Source organism: Acinonyx jubatus, chromosome B3, assembly GCF_027475565.1.
Source record: "Acinonyx jubatus isolate Ajub_Pintada_27869175 chromosome B3, VMU_Ajub_asm_v1.0, whole genome shotgun sequence".
Taxonomy (NCBI): domain Eukaryota; kingdom Metazoa; phylum Chordata; class Mammalia; order Carnivora; family Felidae; genus Acinonyx; species Acinonyx jubatus.
The window spans coordinates 68,963,440-68,987,139 of NC_069386.1; the positions used below are offsets into that span (position 1 = coordinate 68,963,440).

General features: G+C 35.1%; 1 protein-coding gene and 1 long non-coding RNA gene across 2 annotated transcripts in view; one reads left to right on the top strand and one right to left on the bottom strand.

Annotated features, from left to right (window-relative positions):
* The window catches only part of LOC128315979 (uncharacterized), a 30,640-nt gene extending 7,159 nt beyond the window's left edge, over positions 1–23,481 (bottom strand). Inside the window, exons 1-2 of the long non-coding RNA XR_008299255.1 lie at positions 23,329–23,481; positions 16,461–16,634 (exon numbers count right to left, since the gene is read on the bottom strand). This is a non-coding gene — a long non-coding RNA (uncharacterized LOC128315979). The remainder of the gene's footprint in view (positions 1–16,460; positions 16,635–23,328) is intronic.
* Positions 8,548–15,675, top strand: LOC106969816 (olfactory receptor 4F6-like). The gene is made up of 2 exons (XM_053224221.1): positions 8,548–9,466; positions 15,501–15,675. The coding sequence occupies exons 1-2, from the start codon at positions 8,548–8,550 to the stop codon at positions 15,539–15,541; spliced, it is 960 nt and encodes a 319-aa protein (XP_053080196.1). The 3' UTR covers positions 15,542–15,675.
* Positions 23,482–23,700: the final 219 nt, after the last annotated feature.

The window sequence follows — 23,700 nt, forward strand, 5'->3', positions numbered from 1 at the left end:
TGTATTACATTTGGATAGAGACTAGAAAAGATCTTAGCAACTGGTTTTAATGTGAGTAACCTTATACCTGCCATATATTTGTGGCAATTTCTAGAGTGGCAATTGTTTTCTATTCTACTGGAATCAGTTTTCAATAGGAATAAAGTATAAAATCAAAATTTTTATCACAAAACCATTACCATCAACTATCCATGCATTTATATACATATGCATGCCCACATCCATCCAATCACTCATCTTTTTCCCCAAACTCACAACACTTACATGGGCCAGCATTTATGACTAAGCACAGTCCCTTCTTTCAAGAAGCTCATAGACCTAACAGGGGAGATAGAGAGACTATTTAAGTGTAAATTATATTATCATGAAAAATTTATTATGAAAGGTTTGCAAGTATGATGTGAAAGCATAGAAGGGGAATATCTAATCCAGACTGGAGGAGAGTGAGACATCATTGACTAGTTGTGGAATAGATGGAATGAATTTTTATAATAAGAAATAATCAGCTAAATGAAAAAAGTCAGGGTGCCTTAAGTGCAGAACAAAAGTATGGGTAAAGCTGAGCATTCATGAAGGAGCAAGGTAGTTCATGACATTTGTGAGGTGCAAGAAAGATGGGCTATAGACAGCTCCCAAGAGTTTTATATGCCAAAATGCTGTGATGTTGAGAGAGCAGGAAAAATTACTGCGTAATTTTAAGCAGTAAGTAGGCGACAGAAGAAACAGGAAATATTCTCCTGGTATGTATGTTAACTGCCTCTCTTAAAACCTTTATGGTAATCCTTGCTTCTATTCCTCTCTCTTTCTTTTCTTTCATTGCTCCTGTCCTTTCTCGCTCCTCCCTTCTCCTGCCTTTTCCTACCCTCTCCTTTCTTACTGGTATCCATCAACTAAACAATAGCAATAGACTGCTCACAAGTCACTTTATCATGGCAATGAATCTCTGAGAACATTTTTAAAGTGACGGTTGTGATACTTATATGACTATACAGTTGTTCACACATTTGTAAAATTTTATTTCAATTTTTAAATGCTTATTTGAATATTGATATCACTATAATCTGAATTTGAAAGGGTGCACATCTTGAACCCCTTATTTTGTATTTAAAAATCATACTTTTTAAGTCAAAAACAATATAAGTTGTTTTAGATCATTTCAACAGAACAGAAATACAGGCTTGAGGAAGTGAAAGCCACATGTAATCTTACTTTTCAGGACTTACTATTTATAATATTTTGTATTCATTCTTGGAGAATTTTTTTTATTGAAACACAAAGTTTCATATTAATTTTATGCGCTTTCTTTTCACGTAAAATTTAAATCTTTCCAGATCTGTATGTGTCGCGACCGGCGCGACAAACACCGAGGTCAGGGTTCTGAGGGTAGGGGAATGCAAGAAAAAAGAGAGAAGAGAAAGTTTGGGAACAGGAGGGTCCCCTGGGCTGATGGCCCAAGTGACGGCTTTATTGTTGTTGTACACAATCTTTTATAATATAAGACTTTTATGGATTAGGTCATTTTAAGAATAAACAGGTTTTACATGATTATTGCCAGTCAAAACATGTAGTTTTGTATACCTTGTGAACTTTTTGAACAGGTCACAAGACCTTGTTGATAGATTGCTAGCAAAACACAGTTCCCATGTTTGTGTCTATCTGACTCGGGGTAGAAAAAGGGAGGTAGCATTACTGCCAACACCTGCAGACCACAGTCTTTAGGAATTAACTCTCTTAGCCTTGACAAGTCTTTTGTATGCCCTTGAAAGTGGGGGAATGGGAGGGGGAACCACCAGGTTGGCTTGAGTCAACGGGGAACATTGCTCGACCTGGGCTCAGCCTGGCACCGGGGCCCGGCTCCCCACAGTATGTGTAGAATTATTTAGTTGATTTTAAGAACTTCAGGGTATTCCATTATATCAATATACTAAAATGTGATTAATACCTTTTCTATTGATTGACATGGGCCAACAACATTCTATTATTTGTATACATGTGTGTATCTGTTTGTAAATACATATATATTATATGAACATATGTGCTGCATGTACATAATATTTGCTCTTATGCTAGTACTTCTAGGAATATACTTGTACATTTTAAATTCTAACAAATATCAATTTATAATCCCTTCATCAATGTATAAGAGCACCTTTTTTTTTGAAACCTTGATAATACTGAGAATTCTCTTTCTCTGTTGATCAGTAAAACACAAAACAATGAAGATTGATGATGATCACTGATGATGATGAGACTAAATATCAATAAATATGTTTATTGGCCAGTTGTATGTGTTGTTGCTGTTCCTGGTGTTAGTTACCTGTGCATGCCTTCCCACTTTTTAAAGTTAGACCTTCTCCTTGTAGAGTTAATATATTGATTTTTCTATCAAATATACCACTCTGATTGATGAGAATATTTTTCCTATCTATTGAAATGTGTCAAATTAAGACCACTTGTTTAATAAAGGATTTTTTAACATTTGGAAGATAAAGAAAAAAAAAACAGGGAAAAACACCTAATTTTCCTGCGACTAAGAAAAAAAATAATCTTTTATTTTTACTGACTTTTCTGTTGGTCGTTAAAATATTTTTATTTATTTTATACAGTTGGGAACATACTAAACGTGTGTCTTTTTGTATTCCAGAATATCCTATTTTAAAATATCCACACATTGTGTGTTCAAAATCTTTAGATAGAGTTGATTATAGGTCCTTTGAGATATCATATCCACTGCTATTCAGTTCTGTAATTACCCCATTATTCTTTGCTTAATCTTTATGTATTTTATCTCAGTTATTGGCTATAAAATTCTACATCCATTGCCCTTGTGGTGGGTCCTCTTAGTAGGACCTCTGTAGTGTTTCCTTTTGGCTACAGTAACCCTCAGGATTCCTACTACTGCCTGGCCTGACTCCTCTCAAGTCTATTCTTGGCTATAGTGGGAGCATGGTGCTCCTACCTTCTTATGCTGCTTTCCTGCTGAGGAAGCACAGACTTGTGACATGCAGGAGCCTGGGTATGATGTGGGGTAGTAAAAGGGAGGAATGATGACATAAGAAAGAATGGTTGTTAGTAGTGTGGGGCTGGGGGGAAAATGGGTGGTGGCAGTGCATTGGGGGAACCACGTTACTTAATTCAGGCATGAAATAAGCATCCATAATTTAGTTTGGTTGCTTAATGGTAGTTTAGAAAATTATGTAAGAAACAAATTAGTTAATATATTAGATTGAAATTTATAACATTAAAATTTAATCATCTTTCGACCTACAGAAAGAACAATTCCATATGCTTCAAACTAATAAATACACAGAAGTCCAGAGAGTAACAATTTATTGATAAGCATAGAAGATAAGAATTTCTATTTTTTTTCCTGGAATATAAGTTTAAAAAATGGGTTTCCTATTCATTTGTTTCTCTCAGATCTAGGGTTAGGGTTAGGGTATGTGCCTAATATCCTGCTGTTCAGAGACCTCTCCCAAGGTTATGGATTAGGGGTTAGGATTTCCTATTCATCTTATTTGATAACCATTTCTTTTTATTCAATGAAAATTATTCATATATTTTCATGTTACTGACTTTTATTTCATTATACATGTTTGAATGGCTCCTCAGGTGGAATTATCATTAATAATTTAATTCTCTATTGTAGACATTTAGGTTATTTCTAATATTTTTTAATAAGTATGGTTCTAATATATATGTAGCCCTATAGCTTATTTTTTAACTAATCTATTGTAGCATTAAGCAAATTTTCTTCAAGTGAGATTCTTGATCATAAATGAAGGATAATTGAAACTTTTTGGTGTGTATTATTATTGTCATGTCAAAGAATTCTGGTTTATTTTTTATTGAAGTATAGTTCACATACAATGTTATACTTGCTTCAGGTGTAGAGTATAGTAATTCACCAATTCTATACATTTCACAGCACTCACCATGATAAATGTAGTTACTGTCTGTCACCGAACAATATTATTACAGTATTATTGCCTATATTCTCTAGTGACCTACTTATTTTATAATAGGAAGAGTACCTCTTTGTTTTAAAATTTGTAAATGTTTATTTAGTTTTGAGAGGGAGAGACAGAGCATGAGCAGGGGAGGGCCAGAGAGAGAGAGAGACACAGAATGTGAAGCAGGTTCCAGGCTCCAAGCTGTCAGCACAGAGCCCAACATAGGGCTTGAACCCATGAGCTGTGAAATCATGACCTAAGCTGAAGTTGGACACTTAACTGACTGAGCCACCCAGGTACCCCAGGAAGAGTATCTCTTAATACCCTTCACCTACTTTGCCCATTCTGACACCCCCATCAGTTTCTTCTCTATATTTATGAGTGTGTTCCTGTATTTTTTATTATTGTTTGCCTTGCTTTTTGGATTTCATATATAAGCGAAATAATTTGGTATTCACTTAACATTCTCTAGGTCTATCAAAGTTATCACAAAAGGAAAGATCTCATTCCCTATTTTGTCTGGGTAATATTCCATTGTGTGTGTGTGTGTGTGTGTGTGTGTGTGTGTGTGTGTGTGTATAATATATATTAACCTATATATATATATATTAGTATTAGGTTGCTTCCATATCTTGTAAATAATACTGCAATAAACTTAGGAATGCAGATATCTTTTTGAATAGATGGTTTTGTTTTCTTTGGGTAAATTGCAGTACTGGAATTGTTGGATTATCTAGTATTTCTGTTTTTAATCTTTTGAGGAAACCCCATACTGTTTTCCACAGTGGGTATGCCAATTTACACTCTCACCAATAATACATAGGGAGGGTTATTTTTTCTCCACATCCTTGCCCAAACTTGTTATTTCTTGTTGTTTTGATTCTAGCTATTCCAACAGGTGTGAGTTGATATCTCTAATTTTGATTTGCACTTCCCTGATGATTAGTGAGTGAGCATCTTTTTACTTGTCTTTTGGTCATTTGTAGGTCTTTTTTTGAAAAATGTCTATTTGGGTACTTTGGTGATTTTTTTAAATTATTTGTTTTTTTGGTATGAGTTTTATAAGTTCTTTGATATTTTTTGATATTAACCGCTTGTCAGATATATTATTTACAGATATCTTCTCCCATTCATTAGGTTGCCTTTTTTGTTTTGTTGATGGTTTCCTTCATTGTGCCAAAGCCTTTTAGATTGATGTAGTCCCAATAGTTCATTTTTGCTCTTATTTCCCTTGCCTGAGGAGACATATCCATATGCATGTTGCTAAGGCCAATGTCCAAGAGATTACTGCCTATCTTTTATTTTAGGAATTTTATAGTTTCAGGTCTCACATTTAGGTCTTTAATGCATTTTGGGTTTATTTTTATGTATAGTGTAATAAAATGGTCCAGTTTCATTCTTTTGTATGTAGATGTCCAGTTTTCCCGACACCACTTATCAAAAAGATTGCCTTTTCCTTATTACCTCCTTTGTCAGAGATAAATTGATCATATAATTATGGGGTTATTTCTGGGCTCTTTATTATGTTCCATTGACTTAACATGTCTATTTTTGTTCCAGTTCCATAATATTTGATTATAAATGATAGCTTTGTAGGATATCTTGAAATCAAGGCTTGTGATAATTCCAACTTTGTCCTTTTCTCTAGATTGTTTTGGCTATTTGGAGTCTTTTGTGTTCCATACAAAGATTAGGTTTATTGGTTTTAGATCTGTGAAAAATGCTATTTGTATTTTGATAGCCATTGCCTGAAATCTGTAGGTTCCTTTGGGTAGTATGGACATTTTAGTGATATTAATTCTTCCAGTGCATGAGCATGGTATATCTTTCCATTTCTGCATGTTGTTTTCAATATCTTTCTTCAATGTCTTATAGTTTTCAGAGCACACTTCTTTGATCTTCTTTGTTAAATTTATTCTTAGATATTTTTTCTTTTGGGTGCAATTGTAACTGGTGTTTGTGTCTTAATTTCTCTTTGTTACTTCATTATTAGTGTATACAAATGCAACAGATTTCTGTATATTAATTTTGTTTCCTGTTATCTTACTGAATTGATTTACCAGTTCTAGTAGTTTTTTTTTTTTGAGTCTTGAGGATTGCCAATGTAAAGTATTATGTTTTCTGCAAATAGTGACAGTTTTACTTCTTTCTTATCAATTTGGATGTCTTTAATTTTGTTGTTATTGTTATTGTTGTCTGACTGCTGTGGCCATGACTTCCAGTGCTATGTTGAATAAAGGTAGCACTAAGGGACATCCTTGTCTTGGTCCTGTTGCTAGAGGAAAAGCTCTCATTTTTTTTTTTAATCATGGGATATGATGTTAGCTGTGTGTTTGTCATATGTGGCTTCTATTATGTTGAGGTATATTCTATCTAAACCCACATTGTTGAGAGTTTTTATCAGGAACAGATGTTCAAGTTTTGTCAAATGCTTTTTCTGTATGTTTTTATATGATTATATAGTTTTAATTCATTTTGTTAATATGATGTATTATGTTGATTTACTTGTGAATATAGAACCATCCTTGCTTCTGTGGCATAAATCCCACTTGATTGTGGTGAATGATCCCTTTAATATATTGTTGAACTCAGTTTGCTAATATTTTATTGAGTATTTTTGCATGTCTATTCATAAGGAATATTGGCCTATAGTTTTTCTTTTTAGTAGTGTCTTTGGTTTTGATATTGGGGTAATGCTGGCCTAATAGAATGAATTTGGAAACTTTCCTTCCTCTTGTATTTTTTGAAATAGTTTGAAAGAAATTGGGAATAAATCTTTAATTGTTTGATAGAATTCACCTGTAAATCCTGGTCCTGGACATTTGTTTGTTGAGAGTCCCCCCCGCCACCCCAACTCAGTTTCATTACTAGTAATTTGTCTATTCAGATTTTCTATTTCTTCCTGATTCCATTTTGAAAGGTTGTATGTTTCTAGGAATTTATCCATTTCTTCTAGCTTGTCTAATTTGTTGGCCTTTTTGTATCTATTTTGAACGTACCTTCTGGAGAATTGTATTAGTTTGTACTACCATTATCAGTGTATGAGTGTGTCTGATTCCTCACAGCCTTATCCATGACAATCATCACTTTTTTTAAACTTAGACAATTTGTTAGAACTAAATAGCACTCTAGTGTAATCTTAGTTACATTTATCTGATTAAAGAGTGTTTTATTTTTCATGATTATGATTAATAGGCATTTTGCTTTTGTCAATAGTCTTCATATGTTCTACTCATTTTAAAATTGATATATTACATTTTTGAAATGTATTTGGAAGAGCTAATTTCATATTACAAATATTAATCATCTGGGAGTGCCTGGGTAGCTCAGTCAGTTGAGTGTCTGAGTCTTGATTTCAACTCAGGTCATGATCCCAGGCTAGAGAGACTGAGTCCTGTGTTGGGCTCTGTACTGAGTGTGGAGCCTCCTTAAGATTCTCTGTGTCTCCCTCTACCCCTTACCCTGCTAGCATGCACATACTCTCTCTCTAAACAAACAAACAAACAAACAAACAAACAAATCTATTTCCACAGTGTTTTTACTTTTATTTTATAGCACTTTTATCTTCATGTAAAAATACCTATGTGTATATCTATATATACTGTCCTTCTGTATCTGTGTATATCGACATATAATGTGATTTTGATTTCCATGTCTTGGTTACTGTCAACTATTTCCTCCTTGTTTTGTTAATGAAGGGTGTTAAGAATGAATTTTCCATCTTAGTGTTTGTTTTTAGTACTTATATATTTCTTTTGTTTTTTTCTTAACATTTAAGTATTCATTAAAAATTTCCTTATGTTTATGTTAAAAGGCAAAGATCTCCATTTATCCAAGTTCCATCTGCTGTTCCAATCTTGTTAGTTGAATACTTCACCCTGTCCACACTGATATGATTCTTCAGTAGTTTCGCTAAGTTTACTTTAGGCCTTTCATTCAATTCCTTACATTGAAGCCCTGTGACTGTTTGACAGCAGAAATATATCAAGCTACTCCTTAAAATCCCTAATAATTCTCTATTGCTCATAGGATATAAAGCAAAGTTCAATTTATGGTTACAAACTTTCATCCTATCTGGCCTGTTACTCCAGCCTGATCTCAATTGTTTATCCCTTTGCCCTGCTAACCTTCCTGTTTCATGATCTTTGCACTTGGCATTTCCATAGTGTGGGCTCTACTTTTCAGTAGTAACTCCCTGTTAAGCAGAATCTGATCAATCACCACTTGGATGAGCCACATTGTTCTTATGGTACTCTGTTCTTTAAAGGAAAAAAGGGTTCTATCTGTCTCTAAAGCTATTTAATGTCTAGATCCACCATTAACCTGTAAGCCTCCTAAAGTCAGGGTCAGTGTTTTACCTCAAAACTGGACATATGGTAGCCTTCAATAGGAATATTAGTTATACTATGTGTGTATATTAGCTGAACAGATAAATTAACATGATATTTTAAAAACACCTGTTGGCTGTTACTAAAGATTTCTTCTTAAAACCAGATTTAATGAAAGCTTAAATCTGTTTTAAAATAATAATTTTTGGTAAATTCCTTTTTTATTGTTTTGTTTTTGCTCTTTTAGGTATCACCAGGTAAAGCCAATGTTTGAAACAAATTACTCTGAAGTGTCTCAATTTGTGTTGCTGGGACTTTCTACCTATAGACAAGTGCAGCATTTTCTCCTTGCTTTCTCTACCGTGTTTTATGTAACAATTGTTTTGGGAAACCTTTTTGTTGTGTTTACAGTGACTTTTGACCCATATTTACATTCCCCCATGTACTTCCTTTTAGCCAATCTCTCATTCATTGATTTGTGCCTTTCTACCTTAACAGTTCCTAAGATGATTCATAACCTATGCTCTGGGCACAAAACCATATCCTTTCAGGGCTGTGTCATCCAGATATTTGCCCTTCATGTCCTGGGTGGATCCGAGATGATCCTGCTCATCGCCATGGCCTTGGACAGATATGTGGCCATATGCAAGCCCCTCCACTACCTGACTATCATGAGCCCAGAGATGTGCATTTTGCTTCTGTCCGGTGCTTGGGTTATTGGCCTCATTCATGCAGTGGTCCAGGTAGCTTTTGTTGTCCATTTGCCTTTTTGTGGTCCTAATGAGATAGATAGCTTTTACTGTGACCTTCCTTGGTTTATCAAACTTGCCTGCACAGACACCTACAGAATGGAATTCATGGTTACTGCCAATAGTGGGTTCATTTCCATGGGCACCTTCTTCTTATTGCTCATCTCCTATATCTTCATTCTGGTCACTGTATGGAAACGTTCCTCAGGTGGTTTGTCTAAAGCCTTTTCTACTCTGTCAGCTCACATCACTGTGGTGGTTTTGTTCTTCGCACCATGCATCTTTGTTTATGTGTGGCCATTCCCCACAGTGCCAGTGGATAAATTTCTTGCCATTTTGGACTTTATGATCACACCCATTCTGAATCCCATTATCTACACATTGAGGAACAAGGACATGAAGATGGCAATGAAAAGACTGAGTAGTCAATTCCTGAGTTTGAGAATGATCTCCTAAATAACTCATGGGGAAACAAGTGGTGCCTTCTGCAAGCAATACTGTGTGGATAAGTGTTGAAGGGTTATATACTATCTTAAGACAATTTATTTTTCAGTAGAACAAAAATCTCAGATAGTTTATTCCATGTTAATGGTCAGTGGTGTGATTATATGCATATTTTTTTTATCTAAGACCATTTTGCCTATTTTAAAATTTTAAAATACTGAAAACCTGCATTTTGTGTGGCTCATGAATTTGAAGTCACCGTGCTGTATTTGCAGAGCAATGGTGTAAACAAAGCTTTCTGTGTTACTGGATTGGAATATATTCTCATGTAGACAGAATGATTGATTCTTATAACTTTTTTTTTTTTTTTGGGTGAACAAAGCATTTAAGTTGGTTCAGGTGTGCTGCTCCTTTTTTCTTTTCTTTGTTACTTATGTTAACAGATATACTCCATTACATGAATATAATTTTTGTCATAGATTATATATTGTCTGATATTCACATAAGCAGAAAACAACAAAGTGGGCAAAAAACAACAACAACAAAAAACAGTCAAACAGCTCTTAGTATTTGAGATCATATTAAGATCTGGTTTCCAAGTGGGCAAAGTTATAACTTCTTCCTCTCAACTCTGCTTTTAACTATTCCCTTTAAATGTGTACTGGTGTTAGAAAGATGTGAATTAAAAAATAACATACATTAAAGAGAATAGAACTAGGATGGGGTTTAGAAAATGTTAAAGACAAGGAACTCCTATGTAGTATTGCCACATATCTTTATGTAGCATGGATACAATGCAATACTGAATACCACTCCATGTTCAGGCATTAAGCCTGTGCTGTTTAGAGTTACAGGCCTGACAGTTCACCACCCCACGAAGCAAAACGATGTGTTTTGAAAATGCTTACGTGTTGAAATTTTGTTTCATTTTGTTTTTAAAGTTTATTTATTTTGAAAGAGAGAGAAGGAGGAGCAGAGAGGGAGGGAGAGACAGAATCCCAAGCAGGCTCTGCATTGTTAGCACAGAGCCTGATCCTACAGATAATGAAATCCTGACCTGAGTGGAAATCAAGAGTGGGATGCTTAATTGACTGAGCCACCCAGGCACCCCTGACATTTTATACTGATATTGAGATGGAATTTGCTTCCTTATGTATTTCATATTGTATTTCTTATTTGTAATCTAGAATTGTGCCTAATTAAATATCTTCCATAATGTCTCCTCCTTTTATGTCTGAAAATAAAAATGGCAATATAATATCTTCTACCGTTAAGATAAACATTCCTTCTGAGGCTACACATCTTAAGTCTTTTTAAGCAAAATTCCTCATTTAGAAATTTTCATGAGGGGTATGTATGTATGTATGTATGTATGTATGTATATATTTATGAGGCAGCCTGAAATGTCAACTTAATTTTCTGTTAAAATTTATTTCTTTTGGAATCTGGGCATAAGCTGATACTGATTCTAGCCACAAAACAGAGAAAAATTTTATGATAATATTCTATCATAAATGAAATGTCATTAAACCTGTAACACAAGATATATAAGAACATTTGGATCAGAAATTCAAAATCTCTAACTGAAAATGAATAATTTGGAAATAAAAAGTAAGAGCCAACTTATACTCAGAACAAAATTTGAACAAGACAAAATCATTTCAGAAATGAGAAATAAACTACTAGGTACTCAAAAGAGACCAGAATGGCCAAAATTACAATGAAGGATACAGGAAACAAAGATGAAAAGAACCAAGAAAATAAAACCCAGTTAAAGACAAAAGTAAAAAATTTTCAGAGAGAAAGTTGTATAGAAGTAGGCAAATGATATTCAATATTTGTATAATTTGAAAATGAGACAATATAATAGAATTAACATTTCATACTGTTATTAATGTGTCAGAAATAAAAGACCGGAATCTGTATAATGAAATACTTTATAGTCATCTTGGGAAATCTGATCCAAGATGGTCAATTTCAAGATGTATACTAATAAAATTATTGCTATTTAAAGTATTGTATCTTCTGAGCCTCCTTTCAAAGTAACTGAAGTAACCTAAATAGGACAGAAAATCAGGCTGATGGCAATGTATAGTTGCCCTTAAGGTATAGTTAGTCCATCCTTCAAATCTATCAGTATTAAAGAAAAATGATGTTAAGAAAGTAACATTTTGTACAATGTTGGATGTATAGCAAAACACCAAAATAGGACAGATTTATTGACAGTCGTTGATAAACAGTGTTCAATCTAAGACAGGTCAAGTGGGAAATACAATAATTGAAAATTAAAATTATCAGAAATATGATCACACTAAGCTAGATGTTTTGGGTCTGTGGATATATATCAGATTTTTTAACCTAATTATAATGAATACACTTTTCAGGTGTACATGTAACATGTAACTGGATACACCAGTGAATGGTTATTTAATGTCTAGTTCCTTCACTAAGGAGTATACTTCCTGAAGGCAGGTGAAAGTTTTATGCCAGAACTTGACATAGTATCTGGTGTTTATTGGGTATTTTCAGTAGGTGGTCAGGGATGGAATGAATGAATTCTTAAAAGCAGCTTGTTCCTGGTAATGAAGATTGTTTCCAATTGCCCACATTTGGAAACCAATTGAGATCTTCTTTCAACATTTCTAACATACTATATTTCAGTTTTTTTTTCTTTCATGTGAACATCCATGAATAGAGGAAATTAATTTGTGGTGAGTGAATTTACATTCCTGACCTTTTATAACTTTTGGCCAATGCAACACTTCCTATTTTTCATTTCCTAAAACATGTTCATCACCCAAAATAAACCCCATACCAGTTAGTAGTCAGTCCCAATTCCCTTCTCATCGCATTTCCCCGCAACCATGAAACCACTTTTTGTCTCTATGGATATGACTATTTTGGACATTTCATATAAATGGAATTTTATGTGTTTTTGTGTGTGTCTGGCTTCTTTCACTGGGCATAATGTTCTGAAGGTTCATCTATATTGTAGCATGTATCAGAATTTCATTCATTTCAATGGCTGAATAATATTCCATTGTATGACCATACCACACTTTGCTTTTCCACTCATATGTTGACAAATATTTGGATTGTCTCTACCTTTGGCTATTGTGAGTACTGTTCTACAAACATTTGTGCTATTTTTTTGTTTGCTTGTTTGAACACCTGTTTTCAATTATTTTGAACGGAATTGCTGTCATATAGTAAGTTTATGTTTAGCATTTTGAAGAACTGTTAAACTTTTCCACAGTGGCTGCACCATTTCACAATCACATCAGCAGTGTATGAACATCCTAATTTCCCCATATCCTCAGCAACACTTGTTATTTTATTTTATTATTTTTTATTATGGCCAATCTAATGCATATGAAGTAGGATCACATTGTGGTTTTGATTTGCATTTCTCTAGGTGTTGAGCACCTTTTCATGTGGTTCCTGGTCAGCCACTTGTTCATCTACTTGAGAGAAATGTCATCTCATATTTTTTGTCGTTTGTGTTTTTTTTCCCTTGTGATACATTTATTTCCCAAGCTTCTTTTTTTTTTTAAATTTACATCCAAATTAGTTTTGTCGTTTGTGTTTTTATTATTGAGTTTTAAGAGTTCTTTATATTTAGACCTGTATTAGTTTTCTAGGGCTGTCATAACAAATTAACAGCCTTGGTGGTTTAAAACAGAAATTTGGTCTCTGCAATTTTGGAGGCTAGAAATCTGAAATCAATCTGTTGGCAGGGCTATGTTTCCTCCAAGGCTCCAGGGAAGAATCCTTCCTTGCCACTTCCAGCTCTGGTTGCTCCAGATGTTCCTTGGCTTGTGACTATAAGAGTTCATCCTCTACCTCCGTCTTCACATGGTCTTATCCTCTGTATTCTTGTCTTTTCCGCTTTGTCTTTTATTAGGACAGTTGTTAATTAGATTTAGAGCCAGCCCAGGTTCTCCAAATTAATGTCATCTCAGCACCCTTATTACATTTGCAAAGACCTTTTTTTTTTTCCCCATGGAAGGTCACATCAACAGTTTCAGGAGTTGTGATATAGCATATAGACCTATCTCTTTGAGGGCCACCACTCCACTGGCTACAGGACCCTCATCAGAGGGTCTTACAACTACGTTCTCTCATCTGCAGGTTTTATTTTCACTTTCTTGAGTGGAGTCTTTGACACAAATATTTTTAGTTTGGATGAAGTCCAGTATACCTATTTTTTCTTTTGTTGATTGTGCTTTGGGTGTCCTTGTAAAGAAACCATCGCCTACAATAAACAAACAGCAAATAATAAATATACTATGAATTTCTAGGATTGTATCATCTGTGGTTTTTGTTTTGTTTTCCATTCATGGCCTGGAGAAGCTGAGATGATAATGAGGAGCGTGGTTTTGAGGTGTGTCTGCAGACAGAAACCACATTATGCAGGTATTGAAAACCATCACAGTTTGAACTTTATCCTAACAATAAATGGATGACCTTTGGGAGCTTTCATAGTATGTATGTTTGCTTTGTGAAAGACACTGTTAAGTGTTTTATGTAAGTTATGCATTTTATCCTTAACATGCTATGAGAATGTAGTGCTATTTTACAGAAACTGGTTTAGAGAAGTTATGTTTCTTCTCAAAACTCCTACACTGACCCCCTTTCATAGGTGTGAGTTTCCAGTGTGTGGGGTCCTCTAAGCTTCTGAGTTTTAATAATGCCAAACTCTCCCCTTTATTCCTGTAGCCCTGAAGCTGGTATTTTTTTTTTCCTTCAGCTGCTTTTAAAATGATCCCTTAGTGCTTTAAAAAGTCTATTTTTAGTTCTTCAATACCTAGGTAACCATCTTTAAATGATATTTTTTTATTAAAAGAACAAGTAAGTCTTTTTTTGGTGTGTTCTAATTTTAAATTTGTAACAGAATTGGTCCCAGGAAGCAGCTCCTTAAATATGGGGATTGGGAATTGGCTTGGTCTTGTCCTTGGGAATGAGCACAGCCTGAGATCCTTGCCCATGGGAAATGGCATGCTAGTGACCCATTACCAGTAGGCAGTGGCATTACAAATAATTGTGTTGATTGTATTGAAGGCTAACTGAAGCAAGTGGCTATTGTACTTGACCATTTTGTTACTAATGATGATTTTAAGGAGTGTGGTAAGTGGTGGATTCTTCTGAATACTTATAGAAAGAAATGACAAACTCAGATTTTTAAAAGTTGATTTCAGGTTGTAGTCTGAGAACCAGAAAAACATTATGGCAGCTCTTAAATATCTTACTTCTGTACATATAGATATGATCCTGCTGAAGTTGGCCACAAAATTTATTTTTGTAGTTTGCAGAATAACAATATAGTTTGTGAAATTTAGGGCATTACTTAGGAAGAAGTGGAAATATTTAGAATTAAACATGTAGGGGAACCTGGCTGGCTCAGTTGGTTAAGTGTCCAACTACGACTCGGGTCATGATCTCCTGGTTGGTTCATGAGTTTGAGCCTCCCTTTGGGCTGTCAGCATGGAGCCCTCTTCAGATCCTCTGATCCCCTCTCTCTTTGCCCTTCTCCCACTCATGCTCTCTATCAAAAATAAATAAACATTAAAAAAAACATGTAGGGGCACCTGGATGGTTCAGTTGGTTAAGCTTCTGGCTTCAGCTCGGGTCATGATCTCACGGTTTGTGGGTTCAAGCCCTGCATCAGGCTCTGTGCTACAGTTTGGAGTCTGGAGCCTGCTTGGGAGTCTGTGTCTCCCTCTCTCTCTGCCCCTACCCCCCGCCCACACTCTGTCTCTCTCTCAAAAATAAACATTAAAAAATTTTTTAAAAAAGTGTAAACATTCTTACAAACTTCCAATTATTTCCCTCTTTTGTTCATTAAAATATGCAACATAAAGCGGTAAAGTGTCCAAAGCTTATTGGAGGCAATCTTAGTGACCAGCCAACTATGTTATTTAAGTAAAATACATGGTACTATCTTTAAAAAAAAAAACCAAAAAACTACCTCTTACATTTTCTCCTAGTTAACAAGTGTATTTTTAGCAACCCTATAGGACATACAGATGCAAAAGAAGTTTCAGACATGCTGCTTGCTTTACAGTAGCTTAGCAACTTTTTCACCTTTTACTTCTGGCTTTATCCAAGAGGGGTTATTCAATTTTAAGAATCTCTACAAGAGGCATTAGCACATTCTATTAAAGCATGTTTGAAATTCTTAGCTATAATTCAGAGAATTTTCACAAGAAGTGTAATAATAACTTTGGGAATAGTAAACTTGAAAAAACAGGGAAAGGAGACAAATTGAGTTACTCTTCTAGGAGTATTAAAATATAGCAACACATTTTCCATGCTCTTCTGGATTCAATGTTCATCCACTAACATTTGTTTAGATAATAATTTTTCTAAAACTGTGAGAATCTTATCATTTATGTTTTTTCAAGGAGAGACTTGGACTCAGCGAATTTAATCACTGCCTAAGATACCCCCTTGGTGAGGTGTTCAGGAAGTAAGTCCAAGTTCCTTCTGCTAGCTTAAGGTGCTTTCCTTTTCTCTCAGATTCTGAGTTTTATCTTGTTTCTGTAGTAATTCAGTTTTATATCACTTCTCACCGGATATATATCCGTTTTTACTTCTATCTCTATGTTAAAAGTTGTTTTAAGATAAAATACTCTATCTGATGTGAAAAACTTTATCTTCTTAAATGGAAAAAGCCACTTGAGTCAAGATGGCTGGAATTTGCTAATATCCAGTAGCCATCAAAGAATGGAGATCTTCCAAAAGCTGACCTGAGAACATCTCTGTGGTTCTGCATGATGATGATATGTACACCTTTGTCAAAGAGACCATAGAAGCTCCCATAGGAATAGGATGGGAGGAGAAAAACTATATTACCTTCTTTAAAGGTCAGAAGTTAAACAAGCCACACTCAACTCGAAGCAAGTGGGCATGGGTAATGCAGATACATACAGATATTCTAAAAATTACTTTAAGAAGAGAGTTAGAGAGAACATGAGATAACTTACTAAACACAAATTTTCTCTAAGACCAGATTGCTATTTCCTCTTCTCTTCTGATTTATGCTTGAGACGACATCCGCAGTTGGGTGAAGACAGTATCTGTAGAAGTACTTTCCCTCAGGCTGACACATATTCACCACTAGAAGGAATCCTTTGGGTGAAATTCTCCTATTCTGTATTCTGGGAAGAACAAGAATCATGAAAATAATTTACATTGGACATCTCTTGGGGACTTCTTTGTCAAGAAAAACTTTTTCATATTCTAGAAATCAGAACAAGGAGACAAGACAAATTACACTTTAAGCAGCTATGCGTTAAACATTAGTGAAGTTTTAAAGTATTTTTAATTTAACATATAAGTACTCAGGACATGTCTTTGGCAATATTAATCTCTAACTAGATTTATATAATCAAATTCAATTAAGGTTTTACTTCCAGTTGCAAGAGGAGTCATATCCTGACTGGTATGATGCATAACCAACATCATAGGTGACTTCATGATGAGAAGCTCTCTGTACCCACCTGCCCAATCTTAAAGTTAATATAGAGGCCTTAAGTGGATTCAGCCATGTATAGTGTCCAGACAGTCTCAACACCACATCACTCTCTCAAGGCTGTATCCTTGGGGCAGCTTCTGGGAGGGAGGAAGGTACGTGGAATGCACATTCCAAGTACAGGGGAGGTGGGGGGAGCCTCCCATTGCCCAGTTCTAACTCATGGGTCAAGTGGTGGTCATGTCCTCTCGATGACCTCCCCTTCCAATTCTCTGATTATATTTTTAAAAATTATTTTCTTGCAGCTCTATCAGTTTTTGTTGCATATATTTTAAAACTCTGTTATTTGGAACATAAATAATTAAAATTGTTACCACCTCCTGATTAATTGATTTCTTTCTTAGTATGAAATAACATTCTTTATCCCTGGTAATATTCTTTGCTCTGAAATATACTTTGATACTAAAATAGCCACTGATGATTTCTTTTGATTTGTGTTCATATGGTAAATATATATCTCATCCTTTTATTTAAATTTTTAAATGGACTTTTTCTTTAGAGTAGTTTAAGATTTACAGCAAGATTGAGTGGGATGTACAGAATTCCCATTTACCTCCTGTACTCCTACATACACAACCACCTCCACAGTCAACATTTGATATTACAGTGGAACATTCCTTACAATTAGTAAATCAACACTGACACATCACTATCACTCAAAGTCCATAGTTTACATTAGGGTTCACTTTTTTTTGTTGTACATTCTGTAGGTTTTGGAAAATGTATAATGACATGTATTGACCATTGTAGTATCATACAGAATAGTTTTACCTCCCTGAAATCATCTGTGCTCTGCTTACGTACTTTTCCCTCTTTCCTAACCCCTGGAAACTACAAATTTTACTGATTCCATAGTTTTGCATCTTCCAGAATGGCATATACTTGGAATCATACAAAATATACCCTTTTCACATTGGCTTTTTTTTTTTTAGTAATATGCATGTAAGTTCTTCTGTGTCTTTTTGTGGCTGGATAGTTTATTTACTTTTAGCACTGAGTAATATATCATTGTCTGGATGTAATACAGTTTATATATCCATTCACTGTATGAGGCAGATCTTGGTTGATTCCAAGTTTGGGAAATTTTGAAAAAAACCTCCATGAACTTCAGTATGCAGGGTTTTGTTCCAATGCATTTGGATAAATAGCAACCAGCACAGCTGGATTGAATTTGGTAAGAGTTTGTTTAGTTTTGTAAGAAATTGCCAAATTATCTTCCAAAGTGTCTGTACTGCTTTCCATTCCCAATCAGGATTGGAGTTCCTGTTGCTCCATATGCTTGCCAGCGCTTGATGTTGTCAGTGTAGATAGTAAGTAAGCCTAATAAGTTTATTGTGGATCTTGTTTTCATTTTTAGTTCTCTAATGATACATGATGCTGAACATCATTCACATGCTTATTCGCCATCTATATATTTCTTTAGTGAGATGTTTGATCAGGTCTTTTGCTTATTTTTTAATCAAATTGTTTTCTTATTGTTGTGTTTAAAGAAATCTTTGAGTATACTGGATAATAGTCCTATCTCAGATATATCTTTTGCAAATATTTTCTCCAAGTCTGGCTTGTTTTCTCATTCCCTTGACATTGTCTTTGGCAGAGAAATGGTCTAAATTTCCATGCAATCCAGACTGTCAGTTACGTCTTTCATGGACTGTGCCCTTGGTGTTGTATCTAAAAGATAATTGCCACATAAAAGGTCATCTAGATTTTGTCCTATGTTATCTTCTAGGAGATTTATTTTTTTGCACTTCACAGATCTGTGATCTATTTTGAGTCAAATTCTGTGAAATGTGTAAGGTCTGTGTAGATTCTTTTTTTTTTTTTGCATGTTGATGTCCAGTTACTCAAGTGTTATTTGTTGAAAAAACTATCTTTGTTCCATTGCATTGCCTCTGCTACTTTCAAAGATCTGTTGCCTAAATGTATGTGGGTCTATTTCTGGATTGTATATTTCATTCCACTGATATTTGTCAATACCATATTATCTTGGTTACTGTAGCTGTATAGTAAGTCCTGAAATTGAGTAGTGTCAGTCCTCTGACTTTGTCCTTCTCCTTTTCTTTACATGTTTAACCTATTTGTCTTTATATTTAAAGTCGGTTTCTATGCTGTAGTATATCATTGAGTCTATATTGATGGAAGATTGGTTTATAGTTTTTTTGTTTGTTTTTATTTTGTGCTGTTTTTGTCTGGGTAAAACTGCCCACATAGAGTGAGTGGGCATTCCTCCATTTTCTGGAAGAATTTTTGGAGAATTGGTCTTATTTCTTCTTTAAAAATTTGGAGAATTTATCAGTAAAGCCATCAGGACCTGGAGTTTTCCTTTGAAAAGTTTTAAAATTATGAACAAAATGTCTTTATTTCTTATATGTCTCTTTAGATTTTCTATTTCTTATTGTGTCTTTTAGGCATTTGTTCATTTCATATAAGTTATGTAATTTGTTGGTATATAGTTTTCCATACTATTCCTTTAAAATAGTTTTTATTTTTTTCAGGGTCCCTAGTGGTGTTTCTTCTGTGACCTTGATTGTTTCAAACAATAGGCCTTGGACATAGATTTTCTGCATTTGTCTCCAAATGAAGTCCCCTCCCTCAGGCGGGGCTTCCAGACCCCTCTTGTTTACAATGTTCACCCTGGGCATCTCTCCCTATCATGAGGCCAGAGCCAAGAGGGGAAATGGGAGCCACTAGATATTAAGGCCACAGCATTTGCTTACTTTGTGTCTCTGTGTTATATTTTGGTAATTCTCACAATATTTAAACTTTTGTATATTTGTTAGGGTTATCTGACATCATTGATCTTTGTTGCTTTCATTGTAATTTTTTGGGGTATATGAACCATACCTATATAAGATGGCAAATTTAATTGGTAAATGTTTGTGTTGACTGCTCCAACAACTGTTCCCCCATCTCTCTCCATCTCCACAGGGCTACCTATTCCCAGAGGCAAACAACATTGATATTAGGCCAGTTAACAATCCTACAGTGGCCTTTAGGTGTCCAAATAAAAAGAAGAGTCACACATCTCACCTTAAATTAAAAGCTAGAAATGATTAAGTTTAATGAGGAAGGCATGTTGAAAACTGAGACAGGCCAAAAACTAGGCCTCTTGTGCCAAACAGCCAAGTTGTGAATGCAAAGAAAAAGTTTTTGAAGGAAATTGGAGGTGCTATTCCCAAGAACACATGAAATAGTAAGAATGCAAAACAGCATTTTTGGTGGTAGGCAGAAAGTTTTCGTAGTTTTGGATAGAAGATCCAACCAGTCTCAGCATTCCCTTAAGCCAAAGCCTAAGCTAGCACAAGGCCCTAACGCTCTTCAATTCTAGAAAGGCTGAGAGAGGTGAGGAAGCTGCAGGAGAAAAGTTTGAAGTTAGCAGAAGTTGGTTCATGAAGTTTAAAGCAAGAAACTATCTCTAAAACATAAAAGTGCAAGGTGAAGCTGTGAGTACTGATGTAGAAACTGCAGAAAGTTATCCAGAAGGTCTAGCTAAGACAGCTGATGAAGGTGGCTACACTAAACAACAGAATTTCAATGTAAATGAAACAATCTTATATCTAAAGAAGGTGTCATCTAGGACTTTGACAGCTATAAAGGGAGAGTCAGTGCCTGGCTTCAAAGCTTCACAGACAGGCAGACTTTCTTGTCAGGGGCTAATGCAGTTGGTGACTTTACGTAGAAGCCAATGCTCAGTTACCATTCTGAAAATCCTAGGGCCCTTAAGGATTATGCCAAATCTTCTCTGCTTTGCTCTATAATTGCAACAACAAATCCCGGTAACAGCAAATCTGTTTACAACATTATTTACTGAATACTTTAAGCTCACTTTGAGACAACTCCATAGAAAAAAAAAAGATTCCTTTCAAAATAATACTATTCATTGACAACGTGCCTGGTCACACAAGAGCTCTGGTGGAGATGTACAATGAGAATAATGTTGTTTTCCTGCCTAGCAATGCAACATCCATTCTGTAGCCTGGGGATCAAGGAGTAATTTCAATTTTCAAGTCTTATTATTTAAGAAATACGTTTTATAAGGCTATAACTGCCACAGACAGTGATTCCTCTGATGGACTTAGGAGAAGTCGATTGAAAACCTTCTGGAAAGGATTCACCTTTCTAAATGCCATTAAGAACATTTTTGATTCATGAAAAGGTCAATATAGCAACATGAACAAGAGTTTGAGAGAAGTGTCAACTCTCATGGATAAATCTGAGGAGTCCAAGACTTCAGTGGGGCAAGTAACTATAGATAAAGAGCAAAAGAACTAGAATTGTAAGTGGAGCCTGACAGTGTTACTGAATTGCAACAATCTCACAATAAAACTTTAACATGAGGCTTTGCTTCTTATAGATTAGCAAAGAGGATCTATTCTTGGTAAAGATACTGTGAAGATTGTGGAAATGACAACAAAAGATTTAGAATGTTACATAAACTTAATTGATAAAGCAGCAGAGCTGGGGAGGATTGACTTCAATTTTGAAAGTAGTTTTACTGTTGGTAATATGCTATCGAAACGCATTACATGCTTCAGAGAAATCATCTGTGAAAGGAAAAATCAACCAATATGGAAAACTTCAGTGTTGCATTTTTTTTTTAAAGAAATAAAATTGCCTCACCCGTCCCAACCATCAGCAACTACCACCCTGGTCAGTCAGCAGCCATCCACATGGAGGCAAGACCCTCCATCAGCACAAAGATTACAAGTTGCTGAAAGCTCAGATGCTGGTTAGCAATTTTTAGCAAAAGGTTTTTTTCACCTAAGGTATATACATTATTTTCTTTACATATAATGGATGTTATTACACACTGAACAGACTACAGTATATTGTAAACATAACTTTTATAGGCATTGGGAAGCCAAAATATTCATGTGACTCACTTTATTGCAATGTTTGTTTTATTGTGATGGTCTGCAACCATCTCTCAATGTCTCCAAGGTGTGCTTTTATGTGTTCTGTAGTGTATTATTTTTAAATGCAGGAGCTTAAACTTTATTTCTGAATTCATAGTTTTAGATGGAACTAACACCTGTCAGCTTTCAAGATTCCTCAGTGCTCGAAGACTTCTCCAGTCCCAGTAATTGTTCCCTCCCTGACTCCCCCAAGCACTCCCAACTATAAACATTATGTTGCTCTTTTATTGACTCCCATTCTTTTCCTCATTCCTCAAATGGTAAGGTCCAGTTTGTTGTTTTCTTTACTTTGACCTAGTCAGTCTTTCCAGAGCCCCCTTTCCTTTCTTTGTTTTCTAGCTCAATATACAACGAAAAGAAAGTGGGTGATGAATTTTTGCTCTTCCCACTGAGGATAGGAATTGGACAGGGCTGCTGAGCACATCATACAGAAAAGGGAGCTCAGGCTCAGAGAAGGAGAGGTAATTATGGGTGAGGTCACTGGAATTAAGCTGATCCCAGGTGATCTCATTTTGGTTGTTTATGCAGTTTCTAAGAGTAGTTCAGGGCAGGTCTGTATTGTATAGCATAGTGTTATACTTTCTAAACTCTTTGTTCTTTCTAGCTGCACAGGAACAGTTCCAAGATCAGCAATACATCTCCTATAATTTCTTTATTGGAGCTGGTGTAGTCTAAACAACCACATCAAAAGAAAACCCTAAATAAAGCTATCTGTTTAGGTACAATAATGCTTAAATTTTCTTAAATTAGCATGGGTTATTGATAGCTGGCTACAAGTTTTAATAGCTTAATTTAGAAGCAGCCTCACTCTCTTTGAAAAGGCTTGCAAAAAAGATAGATTCAGGAAATTTAACTCCATATCAAGAAGAGATGCATGGACCTACATAAATGAATCCTTTTGACTTTATCACTCTTTTGCTTTGTCCTTAATGCCTACATAAAATTCTCAGTGGATCTTTTCCTAACAAGTTGAGTCATAATTAATGCTTCTCATCTCTGTGCCCTCATGGTACCTAGTGATATAATTATTTGTATATATATAGAAATATATATCTTTCTTCAAAGACTATAAATTTTTAAAATTTATTTATTGTCATGTTAGTTCCTAGCATGCTGCCTGGCAAAAAAATCTTTCCTCAATGACAAATGCAGTAATTTATTGAGATTCTGCTATTTGCCATATTATGTTTTTAGGAAATTCATGTAAATTATCTCTCTTAATTTTCATAGCTCTGAGTTAAATTTTCTTTCTAGCTCATCCAGAATCTCCGACACATCGTTCCAAACCTGAGTGTGCTTTTCACTACTGATTGTAACAAACTCAGCTAACATTTGCTATTTTGTGTGAGCTTTAACAGGCAAATGGTTTGACTTTATTATCTTTGCAACATCTCTCTTGCTTACCAGTTCAGAGACAGTTACAGACAATGTGTTGAGATGGGAAAATTTCTAGATGGCTGCGAATCTTCTGAATTCATAGTTCTTTTAGAAGGAACAGGTTGATAAGATTTATAAACTCCAACCTAGATTTCTGAATATAGTTTCTATTGGTATCAGGTAGTGTGTACTAGAAAATTCTCAGAATCTTCAGTAGGTGATTCTATTGGGAATTCTGTCTGAGAGAATAACGCTTCACAAAAATGTGTTTTGTGATGGTTTCATCTTTTAGAGCAGTAACAGTTTGAAAGGACAGATGAGGTGAGACCACTAGGGAGATTAGGGATATTTTTAGAGCTGGTGGCTTACTTTTTCTCTTGTCTTCAGGTGGCTATGCAA

Excerpts from the sequence above, each read along its gene's own strand:
- LOC106969816 (XM_053224221.1), top strand. The coding sequence starts at position 8,548 with ATGTTTGAAACAAATTACTCTGAAGTGTCTCAATTTGTGTTGCTGGGA. Across the intron at positions 9,467-15,500 it reads ACTGAGTAGTCAATTCCTGA|ATGCAAAAGAAGTTTCAGAC; the intron begins GTTTGAGAATGA and ends TAGGACATACAG.